General features: G+C 35.8%; 1 protein-coding gene across 2 annotated transcripts in view; it reads right to left on the bottom strand.

Moving 5' to 3' along the window:
- Positions 1-15,641, bottom strand: part of Kcnt2 (potassium sodium-activated channel subfamily T member 2) — a 353,431-nt gene that overhangs the window by 96,951 nt on the left and 240,839 nt on the right. For both annotated transcript variants that reach the window (XM_052737110.1, XM_052737109.1), the window contains one exon: positions 170-319. In XM_052737110.1, coding sequence (XP_052593070.1) covers positions 170-319 — 150 coding nt within the window. The remainder of the gene's footprint in view (positions 1-169; positions 320-15,641) is intronic.

The following is a 15,641-nucleotide window of genomic DNA, read 5'->3' as shown; positions in this document are numbered from 1 at the left end:
TAAACTTATAGATACTACAAAATTTATAGTTAAATTAGAATAAAACCGATGCTAAAAGTTAAAACACTTGAAACTCATGAGCACCAATGTGGACCGCACTTTGGAAAACTGTTTGAAACTGGTCTGATTGACTGGTTGATGAAATTCTCCACTGGAAGCAGAAACATACTTTTTGTGTGCATGGAAAGAGGCATAGGTAAAACTCTTCCCTTCATATTCAGCAAAAAATGTACTTTCTTCCAAAACGATGTGATAGACTTCATTTCCAGAGCACCTCCCGTACATCTTCTGCCACTGTTCTGGAGACTGTTGCCCTTCTCTGCAACATAAGCACACACACATACACGCAGAGGAAAAGACAGTGAATTTAGGTAAATGACAGCAGAGGCCAGACAGCCCATCCCAAAGGCTAAGAACCAGCCAACACAATTAGAGGAGTTACTCTCATGGGGCTCTGAGTTCAGAATGATGGCATTACATTAAATTAAATTCAGCACCACATATAACATGAAAACTTGATGAACAGTGTGTTGGTAGAAAGTGGAATTTGACAAGACTCAATGTTTGAAGTATTTGTTCTGGCCATGGCTTCATGAGCTCAGGCATTTATTTGATTTCCTCCCTGTTTGTGGAAAGGCTGCATCCATGTCCAAGGTGCAGAATTTGTTTCATTGTCTTTGTCATATAGCTAAATTTACCTTACAACACAGATTGACGCTTACAGATACCTAATTTACTTCGTGTTTAAAATTGTGTTTCTCAGGACATTAATTTGAGTTTGCAAAAGTATATAATGTTAACTTTTGTCCATTTTATAACTGAGGCTCCCCCAAGCTGTGTATACCTCAAGAAAGGACAAATATTTGTGAAACACACTTTTCCATAAGGGTTCTAGGAATAGATTTGATATTTATTCCCCTTCAAAATGCATGTGTTGCTTCCATTCATGTGGTAGCATTTGTGCTTAAGGCCGTTGGGGGTAGGTAGGCAATAAGAGTAACACCAGCGTGGTTTAGAACCACCATCAGTTCTGAAAAGCTAGCCTCCTCTTCCTACTATATAAGAATGCAGCCCAGAGTCAGAAATCGACAACTCAGAAGGACCTGATATGCCAGAATCTAAATTTTAGACTAAACTCCTGAAATATGAAAAATAAAGTTTTCTTGTGTATAAATTACTCACTCTTTGACAACTTGTAATAACAATTAAAAATTGACTAAGATGGTATGCAAGAGGTATGCTAAAGGTACTTATTAAAAGAAGATATGTACATTAAGAAAATTTGTAGTTTCTTTAGCTCTAGAATATTCTGCCTAGTTCTGTGGCTTTGGAAATTCAATTCATATGAAAATCATAAAAGTCCCATAGCAGATTTCCCCATTTGCTTCAGTACATTTATTTACTATTTCAGATTAGAGATTATGAACTCTAACAGCAAAATCAGCACAAATTGAATGAAAGAAATATCTACATTTAATCTCTATAGATTCTTAAAGGAAAAAAGCAAATGATGAACTTATAATAATTAGTATTCAAGGAACGATTTTAAAGTCAGAGTATGACTGAAGGGATTATTTAAGAAATGAACTCATCAACATTTTCAAAGTGTCAATTAGCAACAAATACATAAAGGTAGAGGTCCCATCTTCTTTATACCTTCATGAGTGTCTTAAAGTGTCAAAATCTTGGGCTCTGTAATCTAATTACCAGATTTGAATCGCAATTCTGCAAACTTCAGTAAGGTATTGGACTTTCTATTTATTTGAAATTATCCTTTCTGTGAAAAACAGCATCAACTTTATTGTATCAGATAGAATGATGTAAGCTAAATATGGCACTAAGTTGATACACTGATAAAAGTACTCAGAAAATGTTGATTGATTTTTTTTGGGGGAGGTTGTAACAACTTCTTTTCTTCCAAATTTTATGCTTACTTTCAACGTATTTGCCAATGTACTGCAGTCACAGTTAAAAAATATGTATTTCTTAATGTTAAAGTATCTTTTTAGAAATAATTTGGAAGAGACACATTAGCCTATTGATTGCATGTGTTACTTCTAACTACTGCTTCCTAAACATGGTTTGAATCTCAGTTGTTCCCTTCAGATTCATGTTTGAAACAATTAGTCCCCAGCATATGGGAGCCATTTGATGTTTGTAGAAGCTTAGGGTTGTGAAGCCTGGCTGGCAAAGGTGTTATTAGGTAGTGGCCTTTGGAGGCTATTTCTATCTGTAGGTCAGGTCTGGTTATCCCTGCTTACTACTCCGCCAATATATTAGAAGCCTCTGTTTCATGCTACCATTGCACAGATGAGCTGCTCTGTGAACATACTGAAATTGCTCAGAACCCATGAGTGAAAACAAGTCTTTTTGAACCTTTAAGCTGTATCTCTCAAATATTTTGTCACAGAAAAAAAGGAAAGTAAATATATTAAGACTGATGATTCTTTGTGGAAAAAATTTTGTTTTTGGCAAAAAATAAAATCATCCATGGATCAAAGAACAATTTGGCAAAATGGTATTTGGCAAAGATCAAAGACTACTGAAGGTCCACCAATGTTAGAGAACATGCTGGCAATTCATCAGGGTTTATTTGAGATGCAAAATGATCACAGGGTCAGAAAGTTGTCATGCAAATGAACTAAAATCCCTTTAGGAGAATCATAAATCTAATTCAGAAGCTGAAATGGTAACATAATATGGAACTGAGGAAGAGAGCAAAAGCTATGGAATTCAGTCTATCCAGAAAATCTTCCTCTATCATGTGCTTCTCATCTTGCTACTTTATAACCTTATTCCCCCTCTCAAGAAACATCACATCCTGAGGAATCCTCTTCATGACTTCCTTAAAAGAAGTAACCAAGAACATTTACTTTTCACTAATTGTAAAGATATAAATTTTTCTTCATGAAACTCAGGCTGTTTGTTTGAAAGAAGATGTGGAAATTTCATCAAATACTGATAACAATATACAGTCTCACAAAACAGTGATTATGTGCAAAGGTTTTAGATTCAATGTTACTGTAATTTAACAAAATGGGGAGGGTAGTTAGGGACTACTAAGAATAAGCCTGAATGGTAAGTTTTGTGGAGAAAAATAATGTGAAAAGGAGACTAAGTTTTCAGAGGGTAATTTTAATGTAAGTACGATGACCCAGGAATTCCATACTGAGAGACCAGGGGTTAAAGAAAATATGAACGAAGAAGATTCGCTGTGACTGTGTGGAAAAAGAGCAGGCAAGACAGCAAAAGCCATAGCAACAGGTGCTTGCCCTAAACACAGGAATGCCTAGTATGCCCATCAAGAGCAAAGAAGCCAATTAGTTTGAGTTGTTGGAGAAGGAAGAAGTAGAGAGGGCTGATGAAGATGGGTGCCCTTGCCCTTGCAGAAACTTACCATTCAACACATGTGACATTTACTTGAAATGACTAGGTAGCCACTGGGGATTTTAAATAAAAGCAAAGGTATGCACTTACATTTTACAAAAGCTCCTCTTATCATTGTGCTAAGAATAGCTCGAAGAAGAGCAAAGACAAAAGAGCCTATATGCTAGACCCAGCAAGTAATGATGGCTACCACCCATGGTTCCTTTGAGCTAACAACTGGTTCGTCATTTTCTCCATCAATGTTTAAATTTTTAAACAAGTCCTAACTCGTCTTTGCCTCCAGTGTTGGTCCTACACATTCTCTGTGTTACAATAAAGATGAAGAAGCACGCAAAGTTTCTCAATGCATGGGAATGATAATGGGAAAAATGGAAATGTGAATTACCATTATACAGAGTATTCACAATTAAATTGCAATAGTGCACTCCATTAGATAAGTACAAACCTTCTATATCAATTTTAAAAGATTGAAAAGTTACATTTCAAAGCCCTAAATCATTTTTTTTTTATAATTGTCTTGTGAAAAAGTCTTTGAGGTTGAAAATTGTGATCACTATTACTTTTGAGGGGTCACAGCATCATGCCTCCTCCTCTCCACTCCAGCCAAAAGTAGTATTAAATTTCTGCTGATCATTTACTCTGTCTAAAACCTGAGTATTTTCATAACAAAACTCCACTTTCCAGCTAAGGCTCCTCCATATAGACCTTCTGCTCAAGTCAGCTTTGTAGTAGTAATTCTACTTCTCCTTTCATAACACTACAGTAGAAATTGTGATATTGTATTACTCAATAAAAAGCCCCAAAAAGGAACTGATAATGTCACTTCACTACTGTGTTCCCAAGATGTGACCTCCATTTAACTCAGAGTAAATTCTGCTTTTAAAATTTATGGTGTTTTTTGTTGGTTTTTTTTTTTTTTTTTTGTGAGAGGTGATAGATACGAGTTGATATCATTCTTCTTCATTGGTTGAAGATACAGATTTTCCTCTGGTATATTTTTTTGATGGCCATACATGCATATGTTTTGGGTCTTCAATATTGTTCCACTGGTCTATATGTTTTTTTTCCCCCTAGTACCATTTTGTTAATTTGTTTGTTTTTGTTGTTTGTTTTTGTTGTTGTTGTTTGGGGTGTTTTTGTTTTTTTGTTTTGTTTTGTTTTGTTTTTTTTCTTAATACAGAGTTTCTCTGTGCAGATCTGGCTGTCCTGGAACTCACTCTAAAAACCAGGCTGGCCTCAAACTCACAGAGACCCACCTGCCTCTGCCTCCCAAGTGCTGGAATTAAAGGTGTGTACTACCACCATCTGGCTACCATGCTGTTTTTATGACTGGCTCTGTAATGTTCTTGAGGTCTGAAATAATAATTCCTCCAGCATTATACATTTTCTCAGTATTGCTTTGTCTTTTTTGAGTCTTTTGTGATTCCATATGAGCTTTAGGATTTTTTTTCCTATTTCAATGAGAAGTTATGTAGATATTTTGATTGGAATTGCATTGAATCTATAAATAGATTTGGATAGAATGGTCCTTTTCCCAATATCATTTTGAGAAAACCATGAGCATGGTATATATTTCCATTTTTTGGTGTCTTTATATTTTTTTCGCAGATTCTTAAATTTTCATTGTATAAGTCTTTCACCTCCTTGGTTAGGTTTATTTGTATTTTTTCCTTTGGAAACATTTTGAATGAGACAATAACCATGACTTATTTTTCAATATGTATTTTTCCTATTTTTTCAGTAAAAGTTTATTTACAATACCAATGGGCGCTAAGTAAATTTTAGTGGGAGTCTGAGTTACAGGGAGGATAGCTGATTTATCTTGGTACAAAGTAGGGAGTCGAAGTTGGTGGAGAAGTGACTATTAGATAGAAAATGCCTTGTTTCTCTTTATCTTGTTGGTAGATAGAAAAGTCAGAAAAGATGCCCCCATGAAGTCTAATAAACATGCCTGCCTAAGCCCAATCTAAACAAGATAACACCATCAGATATGTTACTATGGAAGGGCAGAAACTTATAGAGCCTCAGCCTTAGACAAGAGCTACAGGCAACCAAGGAGTGCTGAGAACAGGAGAAACAGTCTCTGCCAGGGGAAAAACAAAACAAACAAACAAACAAACCTACCCACATTGATTGTCTAATACTAAATAGTCAACTCCAATATAATAGACAACATAAAATTTACATATGAACTGAGCATGTTGTGTTTATAAATTTAAGAAAGCACACACACACAATACAGATAATATGAATACAGTAAAAGCAGCTAATTTAGTTTTAATTTAAAATTTTTCTCATCACTAAATCTTCTCATGTGGATATATCAAGAGTTAAATGGAATTGCCTGCTCCAAATACAACATCTTGAAGCCTTATTAGACAGCAACTTCTGTCCCTATGTCAAAACTGCATTGAATTATTCAATATGTTCATATTTTTTAAAAGACTAAAACTTCGTTCATCTGACAACTTCGTATTGTTTAGTCCATATTAACAAATAGTGGAAAGTGAAATTTGACTTTTAACCTATGGATTTTCTTGCTGTGTGTGGTGGATGCTGTGACACTGAGTAAAAACTAACAGTAACCTTTGTGCATGGAGCATTGCCTTTAAAGTTAGGAATGTAATCATAAGTAGGAATCTACCTCTTTTACAATACTAGTTTTTCATTGTTTTAAATAAATGATAGTAACATCTATCTATTTTTTCCAGCATGCTGTTTGCTCTGACCCTAAATTATACAGTTAAACACAAGACACATAATAACAGGTTCACCAAGCTTCACAAAGATTGTTCCATGACTTGGTGTTATCTAATTATTGATATTATGAAGCCAAATTGTTTTCACATCAGTAAAAATGAATTTTTACATGATACCCTTTGTAGTAATCTATTTTAGCAACTAGCATAAGCTTTACCTGTCACTGAAAATTGTGCCTTAGGTCATATAAATTCATATTTAAACAATTAAATAAATGTTTATTGGTGCTCACTTATAGAGAAGATAAATATAGTTATTAACATTATATTGATTAAAGGTAGATTTTTAAAAGTCTTACACAAGTAACCAAATATTTAAATCTAGTTCAAATCAATCTTAATTAGGTAATTATCTTCAGATTTTATATCATCTTAGTTCTAGCTACTTACTTGAAGAATTTACCGGATAATTTCCTTCAAACATACTTGAAATATATTAATTTGCATTCATATGAAACTTTTCTTTATTTAAAAGTTAAAATACATAAATGATATTACAGCCTTAGCTTTACTACCACAACTAAGCAGAAACCTAGTTTAATCACTGTTGACCAAAGAAATAATTGTGACACTTGACAGCCTATGTTATTATTTCATGACAATTTGTGAGCTGAAGGGAATACATGAGGTTCCTAAACATTTATGATTACAACACAGACAGCCATTAAATCTTTGGGTACACATTTATTCTTGCTAGTTGTTTTCTAGCAAGTTCCTTGGAGATAAACCTTCATCTTAGAGGGAAGCTTGTTAAGATACAAAGTGTTCTATGGGGAAATGAAACATTTTATCCTGTAAAAATCTCATTGAGATCAGGTAGTAAAGAATTCAAAAGTTTCTGGAAGTCCCCGAGACTGATAAGGGTCACAAGTGCCTCCTTGTCCCACGATGTATATGTAGGCAGTAAGGGTAGCTCAGAGATTCTGAAATTAGCTTATCTACCCAATAGAAGACAGAGACCAGCACAGATGCCTGGAAGAAGCTTGAGCCAATACAGCACCTAGAAATGACACACTGTAGCCTGTTGAGCTTTTGGAAACCTGTGCCGTACATTCTATGTTGCCAGCTTTTGTGAGCTGTCACTCCTACTTCGGGGCTTTTGGTGATGTGAGGTGTATTTGAATCATTTCTGCTTGTGTAAGTAACCCCTCACCATCATCCCTATAAGTTACTGCAATCAAAGTTTATTTTTAAGCAAATGAAACCCTTTGGTGGCATTCTTCCTGTGGTCTGTCTCCAGTTTCCTATCTGAGGTGAGTGGAGAACGGGAATAGTGTTACATTACACTAGTTTGCAGAGGACTGGACTACACGGATAGTGTAACAAAAGATCAGACAGCTCGTTACACTAGGATGTGCCTTTGCACTTCCACTTCCTAGCAGGACTTCAGCTATTTATATTATCTGGCATCAAAACAGAAATCTGAGTTCTAAGACTGAAAAGGTAGCAAAAACAATATAGAAAATGATAGTTGATTTTCTACCACTAGATGGGACTGAATGGCTGTATGATATGCACTGTATATGAGATATGATTAATTAAATTTGAGGAAATAGAAAAAGGTTATGCAATGTAATTCTGGCACATTACTAGCAGTAAACTTAACAAAAGCCATTAAAAGGGCAGATTAAGTTCAACAAACAATTAAATTGATCAAAAGTTAAACATAAACAGTTGACAGGTTGACCAAAATTCACTGAAATTAAGGTTCATTTTTCCTACAGTATTTAAACTTTGTGTGGTTTTTTTTTTTTTTTGAGACACTCACTTAATTCCTGTCAATTATTGGGTAAAATAAGAAACAAATCCTGACTTTGGGGTAGAATATTTCATGTACTTTTAGAACTATCAGGTGGAGAAATTATTTTGTCCTAGTGAAATTGCACTATCAGCTCATAAACATCATCTCATATATCTCATATTTTCACTCTGTACTTCAGAATAAATACACATTACACTCAAAATGTACTTTCTCTTTGCTGTCTTGGAGGACAGTTGTGCTTTTACTAGATTCCAACAGTTCAGTTTATGTTCCAGTGCTTCATGAATTGTTTGTCTGTCTGTCTGTATGCACAAATTGATGGATGTTCCACTGTTGTGTCTGTACCTTCAATTTAGAACATCATAATGAATTCCCCAGGAAAATCACATCCAACGGCAATTAAAATGATATTTAGGGATAAAGGAAGTTGCTATTGTTGCTATTTGAGTTTAATAATTTTCTTATTCCTTTTTCAATTTAAAAAAATTTGTAACTGGGAAGGCTTTGGCTGCCTCTTCCTGATGTCATTTGTTCTTTAGTATGCAAAACAGTCTCCCCAAAAATTTCTTGATACCAATAAGTCCATTAGGAGAAATTAACAGCACATTCTAAACTCACATAGGAAGGGCTGGTTCAGTGGTAGAGTGCTTGTCTAGAATAAGTGAGACCCTGGCTTTAATTCCCAGCACCATCAAAAGTTTAGCAATGTTGGGAGTTTGTGCTATATCATGCAGTCCACAAATCAGAGGGCTGCCTTTATGAGATACAAAAGAAAAGAAGTATTTCAGAAGACAATACTCCAGGAATGACTATGTAATTTTGTTAATATTAATGTTCCTTCTTTTTACAGTTTTCTGCAACTCTTTCATCTACAAAGCAAAAGTAGTGAATGAAAAGAAAAGCAAAGTCTGGTGTTTAGACTGTAATGAGTGGCTTATAGAGTTTTCAAAGGACACAGTTTAAAATAGAAAAATGTTTTGTCCTTTTTTAGCCACCTAAGAAATACTAGTGGATTTGCCCAATTGGCAATTAGGTAATTTCAGTGTCTATTGACATAGCTATTCTTTAACTTCCTTCCTTTTCCAATTATCCCACTCTCACTTTCTTCCAACTAGCCTTCCACTATTGACCCCCATGAGTGTTTAAGTCTAGGTCCTATAGGAGAAAGATTATGTGATATTTTCTTAACAATTTTTCTCCATCAAGAATATTCTCCCCTCTATTAGGGGATGATTCTCTACCACTTATAATTTGCATTTAACCAGACCGTGTCATTTAAAATACTTTTAGTTTTTCTACTGCCTTAAAATTTCCTACCTTTAATTTTTTTATCTTATCTTTGTGGAATGTGTACTAAATGATACTATCTCTCATGGGTAGATCTTCTGTGCTGGTAAGTCTGATCCTCATGCATTGTGTCTCTGTACTTGATTTGAAATCCTCAGGTAAGACACTAGCTTTTATAATTTTAAATATTTCAGAAAAGATTAGCAATAACACCTCTAACTTCAAAAATTCTTCTTCCCTTATTAATTATCTTTCCATATCTTTTTCCTTTTAATCTTCCTGATAATAATAATTATATTCATTTTAAGCTGTTTTGAATTTCAAGATATATTTTATGACCCCTTTCTCTCTAAAAATTAAAATAAAATTCAGCTTATATAGACTATATCAGCAGGAAATTTTGTTTACTATCTACAGAAGGCCATGGGAGTATACAGCAAGTGACAACTAGTATTCAAAAGGCCAACCAACCAGATGAATAACTACATGTTGGGGAGCCCAGTAGGCAAAGTCCGTGGGGTCACTGGATGTGGAAACCAGTTCTTTTCTGTCTGTAACCTTCTCATGTGCCACCATTTACCTCCCTAAAAAGAACAGCTGTGGGTGCTGTCCACAGCCAATTGGTAGTGTGTTTTACATCTTTCGGCACACATACTGCTGTTGATGGTCAGGAAGATGATTTCTGCTTAAGCTGTATAATTCTAATAATACTAGAATATTTTTCATAACAGACACAGGAGAAGCAACAGTATTCTCAGCCACCATTTACCTCCCTAAAAAGAACAGCTGTGGGTGCTGTCCACAGCCAATTGGTAGTGTGTTTTACATCTTTCGGCACACATACTGCTGTTGATGGTCAGGAAGATGATTTCTGCTTAAGCTGTATAATTCTAATAATACTAGAATATTTTTCATAACAGACACAGGAGAAGCAACAGTATTCTCAGTCACAAAGACAGCTAGTTTTAGATTTCAAAACAAATTCAAAATAGACTAAGCTGCCCCTGCAGAAAACACACAGTTCCCAGGTATCTATTGCTAAATCAAGGTCAGGCTGCATAGATTGAGACATAACCCCCTATTGACTACACATACTCCCAGGCTCAAGGTTCAGCCAACTGTTTATTTTCTGTCTGGGAACTGTCACCAACTTAGAGCTACCCGGATGGCCAAGTGTGATTCACTGGCCGGTCAGCATGACCTTCCTAGCCTAAGAAAAACTGTGTGACTTATGTGTAATGAGAATGGGTTGGACCCTGAAAATATAACATATAATTGTCCAGACTTTAACTGTGAGAGTGTAGTGAGTGTGTGTGTGTGTGTGTGTGTGTGTGTGTGTGTGTGTGTGTGTGTTTGTGTGTGTGTGTGTGTGTGTGTGTGCTGAGTAAGGAATATAGATGAATGGACAGAGAGAATTGGAACTAAAGAGAACTGGAACTAGAGAGAATTGGAACCAAAGACTTAGAATAGAGAGAATGAGGGAGGGAGGGAGTGTGAGAGTGAGGTGTGTGTATGTGCTCAAAAGGAGATGAGTGTGCAGAAGTAATGTGAGAGTGAATGAATGAAGGAAGAGTGAATAAATGATGAATAACATGTGAAGGAATGTAGCAGAGTAGAGAAAAGAAATGTGTATAGAAGAGAGATGTGGAGACATGTAAGAAAGAGATGTCAAGGAAAAGAAAGCTGTATAGATAAGTGATGTAACTGTGCAAAAGAGGTATGTGGCTGTGTGGAGAATGTATGGAGAATGCAACAATGTGGAATGTACTTATGTGGAAACAGAGAGATTTTTCAGAGAAAGAGATTTTTTTACGATGAAATAAAAGAAAAATTTGCCATTAGAAAGCATGTGTATTTCCTTGTTTTTCCCCCAGATAGAAAGAAGTCTAGCCTTTAGATAGATAAGAATTTTTCCTAAGCCCTCACAGCCTTCATGGATTTTTTGTATACCCTGGTGGTAGCTGGAGGCTGGACCCTCAAGCTATCAATAAATGACCCAAAAATTAAAAACTATATCAACGAACACTATCCACAGCATTTCATATATTTGAACAACCATTCATATGGCTATATAATTCCTTAGTATTTTCTTCATTATTACTTAAATATCTCTATTTTTGTAACATTAAAAACGTTTTAATAAACTTTGTTTCATTTATAACAATACTCTTTATTTCTAATATATATTTGATCTAATGATATATATATATATATCATGTATATGGCTTTCATTTTAATTGCTATTTATCATGATTTTTAAAATTTTAACTGCTAATGTAAAAAACACCAAGACCAGCCTATTTACCTATATCATCCCCATTGAAATAGAGGTCACTGCCCTAAATGGACGTACTGATAGGACTACCTCCAATATAGTGTCATTCAGCAAATAAAAAAGTATATTTTAAAACTTTTGGAAATTGGGTAAATAAAGAGATCCATTTCTCTGTGGAGAGAATCTTTAAAATGGCAGGTCTCAGCTCACAGTGAATCAAAAGGGATACTTCTATTTGGTCTAAAGACGCCCAAGTGTCTCACTGTTAAGGGCCAACCTCTAATTCCAATTATATTCTTCAGACAGTTTTTTAAAAATTATTTTAGGCGGAGGTGGAATGTCTCTGTGGATAGAATGCTTGCTGTAAGAGCATGAGGATTTCCTTGGAATGCCCAGGACCCATATCATACGGTTAACCCAATGCTAAATGAGACAGGTAGATTCTAGGGGTTAATTGGCCTCATAGTTTAGCCTAGGGAGCTCCAGATTCAGTGAAAAGCCATATATCAAAATAAAACAAAAACAGAAAAGTGTATTATGTTCATAGCACATAAATAGAAATCTATGAAAATTTGGGAGAGTCCAGAATCATTGTCCAGAATCAATTTCCACCCCCCCATGGGATCCTGACTGTCCTCAGTCAGCATTCTTTCTCTAGAGTGAAGTATAGTGAGTAATTTACAGAACATTTTCTTGTTTTCAAGTCCATAATTTGCTGTCTGTTCAACATATTTAAGTAATTATGATGCTTTCCCCCTAGTCTCTCTTTATAGATTCAGATTTGGGAAACTTACTTTTATGGCACAAAGTTTATTCAAGTTCAGAGTATTTGATATATATTAACTATACCATGCCTATTTGGACCCTTGTAAAAAGAAATTAATATGAAAAGATTTTTACAAGATTAATTAAATTTGTTAAAATGTTTTAATTTTTTGATATTTTGAATAAGAGAAATGGCTCAGCGGTTAAGAGCACTGACTGCTCTTCCCAAGGACCTGAGTTCAATCCCCAGCACCCACATGGCAGTTCACAACTGTCTGTAGCTCCAGTTCCAGGGCATCTCACACCTTCACACCAATGCGCACAAAATAAAGTTAAATAAATTATTTTTTAAAATGTATGATTTTTTTCATAGATGAGTGTGTTTAATTAGGGGATAAAAATTCACGAACTTCTTCCATAAAAAACAAAATTTGAATTAAATGACATAAAGTATAAAATAAAATGATGTAGAGGATCAGAGGAAGACATCAGACATTGACCTCTCCCTTCCCCCCACACACAGGAGAGAGATAGATAGATGATAGACAGATCAAGAGACAGATGACAGATAGATGGATAGATAGATAGATAGATAGATAGATAGATAGATAGATAGATAGAGATAGATTACACACATCTGCACACCCAAAAACACAGCTATATTAAGAAAAACCTTACCATCTGATTCTTTTCAGTGATACAATTCTAACTAGAATAATTGCAAAGTAATGGCTGAGTGGTGAAGCAGTGAAGTAGAGGACTGATCAGCCCTTCATTCTGCCTCGAGGATCATTTTATTGTTTTTATTTTCTAGGAATCTTCAATACCAGAGCCTCAGGGGGCAAGTTTATCCTATTGTATCACTTTCTAAAAATATTCTGGTTGGTCCTTTCCTCAAAATCATGACATTGCTTACTTCTAATCTTTCAGAAACTAAAAAAAAAAAAAAACCCCAAAAAACAAAAAACAAAAAAAACCCTCTCACCCCTTTTACAACTTTCTACATGAAAACTTGTGATTAATCATTTCTTTGTCATTTTCAACAAAATTTCGTGAAGGAGAAAAATTGAATACATGAAGTTCATAAAACACTTGGAATCATAGAGTTTGAATGATCATTATTTAGCACATCCTTTACTTTATTCATTCAATTAATGTTTATTGAGCATCTATGTTTTAATTTTTTCTAGAAATATAAATGTGTAACATATAATCTTTACTTTGAATTATTTTATAATCAAGGAGGCAGGAACATAAGTACCTATGCACAAAGGGCATAATACATATATATTGGTCAATATAACAAAATTCATTGCAAGTTTATAATAAGGATAAATCATATTAAATTGGGAGATTTAAAAATATTCATAAGAAGAAAGAACCTTTGATATAACAAAATCATCCAGGAAGGCAGAAACAGTGAATTTATGGCAGAGGGAACCACATTTAAAAAGGATACAGAAGGCGGAAACCACAAAGTATATTTAGGATATGTTATTTGGAGAAAGTGCTATACACAAGAGAACCATGGGAGATTAGGAGGTAAAAATAAACCAAGACTCATGCATAGAAAGCCTTAAAGATTTAAAATGGAAATGTTTCAATCTCATTTGGTGATGAATGCTATGCTATTAGATGCCCCCCAAGCAGAGGATTGCAAGGCCAACTCTCTGTATAGACTTCTCAAAATGTGTTCCATAGAAGGCCTCCAGTTTCCTCTTTATTAGTGTACTTAGGAACGCCCCCCGCCCCAAGCAACCATGTGGACCAGATACACAAAGTAAAATGACATTCTATGCAAACTTCAGTACACATCAGTCTATATAGAAGAAAAGTTACAGCATGTTTAAAGCACACACCATTAACCTTTTCTTCATTCAGAGTTCTCTGGAACTTCTGGTTACTGATGCTTTTGTTTGTTTTGAAACAGAGCCTTTTGCAGCCCAGGTTACATGTAACATTCCCAATAATACTGAGTGTTGCTTTGAGTTCTTGATATCCTGCCTATGCCTTCCAAGCATGAGATTGCAGGTGTGCACCACCTCACCTGGATACTTTTGTCTTCTTTATGTTATGAATGAAATGAATAAAGGACCACTGGGCACAAGCAGAAAATATCATGTTCCTTAACTTTTCAGAACTGCACACACACACACACACACTGGAAACAAGAACAGTTTGTGGATAAGATTCAACAGAACCCACTGCACACATTCCTTCTGATCATGTTATAAGCCAAAACTTCCCTTCAATCTGAATGTCCAAGCTTGATTCCTAGTAGCTCAGGACATGGCTGCATTTGGTGATAAAGCCTTTGGGGAGGTGTTTTCACTAAACTGGGACTGTTAGAGTGAATCTTTTTTTTTTTTTTTGAATTTATTTTAATTTATTTTGCAATACAATTCAGTTCTACATATCGGTCACGGATTCCCTTGTTCTCCCCCCTCCCGTCCCCCTCACCTTCCCCCCAATGCCCCCCCCCCCCATTCCCATCTCCTCCAGGGCAAAGCCTTCCCCACAGACTGAGGTCAACCTGGTAGACTCAGTCCAGGTAGGTCTAGTCCCCTCCTCCCAGGCCGAGTCAAATAATCCTGCATAGGCCCCAGGTTTCAAACAGCCAACTCATGCAATGAGCACAAGATCTGGTCCCACTGCCTGGATGCCTCCCAAACAGATCAAGCCAATCAACTGTCTCACCCATTCGGAGGGCCTGATCCAGTGTGGACCCCTCAGCCATTTTGACATGTGTTCTTAAAAGAAGGTGAAACGTGGGCACACAAAAGACAGCAGAGGTGTGGGCTCATTGAGGAGACACCATCTGAGGAGCTAGCAAAAGGCAATCAAGGAGACTGAACATGGATCTGGGCCTTCTGGCTTCAACAACTGTGAGAAAATGAATTTCCTCTGTGTAAGTTCCCCAGTCTGTTGCAGTATTTTTATTAGTTTTTCTTGTTTTTTATTTTTAGTGGCAGATGATGGTCAACACACACACATACTTACTGCCCCACAGAACTTGTTAATAACCTAAATAGGCTCCATCTTCATAGTCACCTCTAACAGGCTGTTGAGTTAGATTTACTTAAGTGACCTTCAGGCCTTAAGCATAAGCTCATTTACACCTCCAGGAGAAATATATAGATAATTCGAGTGTTAAACTAATCTCTGTGTGTGTGTGTGTGTGTGTGTGTGTGTGTGTGTGTGCGTGTGTGTGGTGAGAGAGAGAGACAGAGAGAGAGAGAGAGAGACAGACAGAGACAGAGAGAGACAGAGAGAGACAGAGAGAAACAGAGATAGAGAGAGACAGAGAGAAAGAGAGAGACGCAGAGAGAGATACAGAGAGTCAGAGACAGAGAGACAGAGACACAGAAAGAGGAGACTTTAAAGTTAAGAAGTTAAGTCACAGCAC

This window comes from Peromyscus californicus, unplaced genomic scaffold, assembly GCF_007827085.1.
Source record: "Peromyscus californicus insignis strain IS unplaced genomic scaffold, ASM782708v3 Scaffold_14__1_contigs__length_90479793_seg_2, whole genome shotgun sequence".
NCBI classification, from domain to species: domain Eukaryota; kingdom Metazoa; phylum Chordata; class Mammalia; order Rodentia; family Cricetidae; genus Peromyscus; species Peromyscus californicus.
The sequence above is the reverse complement of the archived record's forward strand: the minus strand, read 5'-3'. Positions and strand labels throughout refer to the sequence as shown.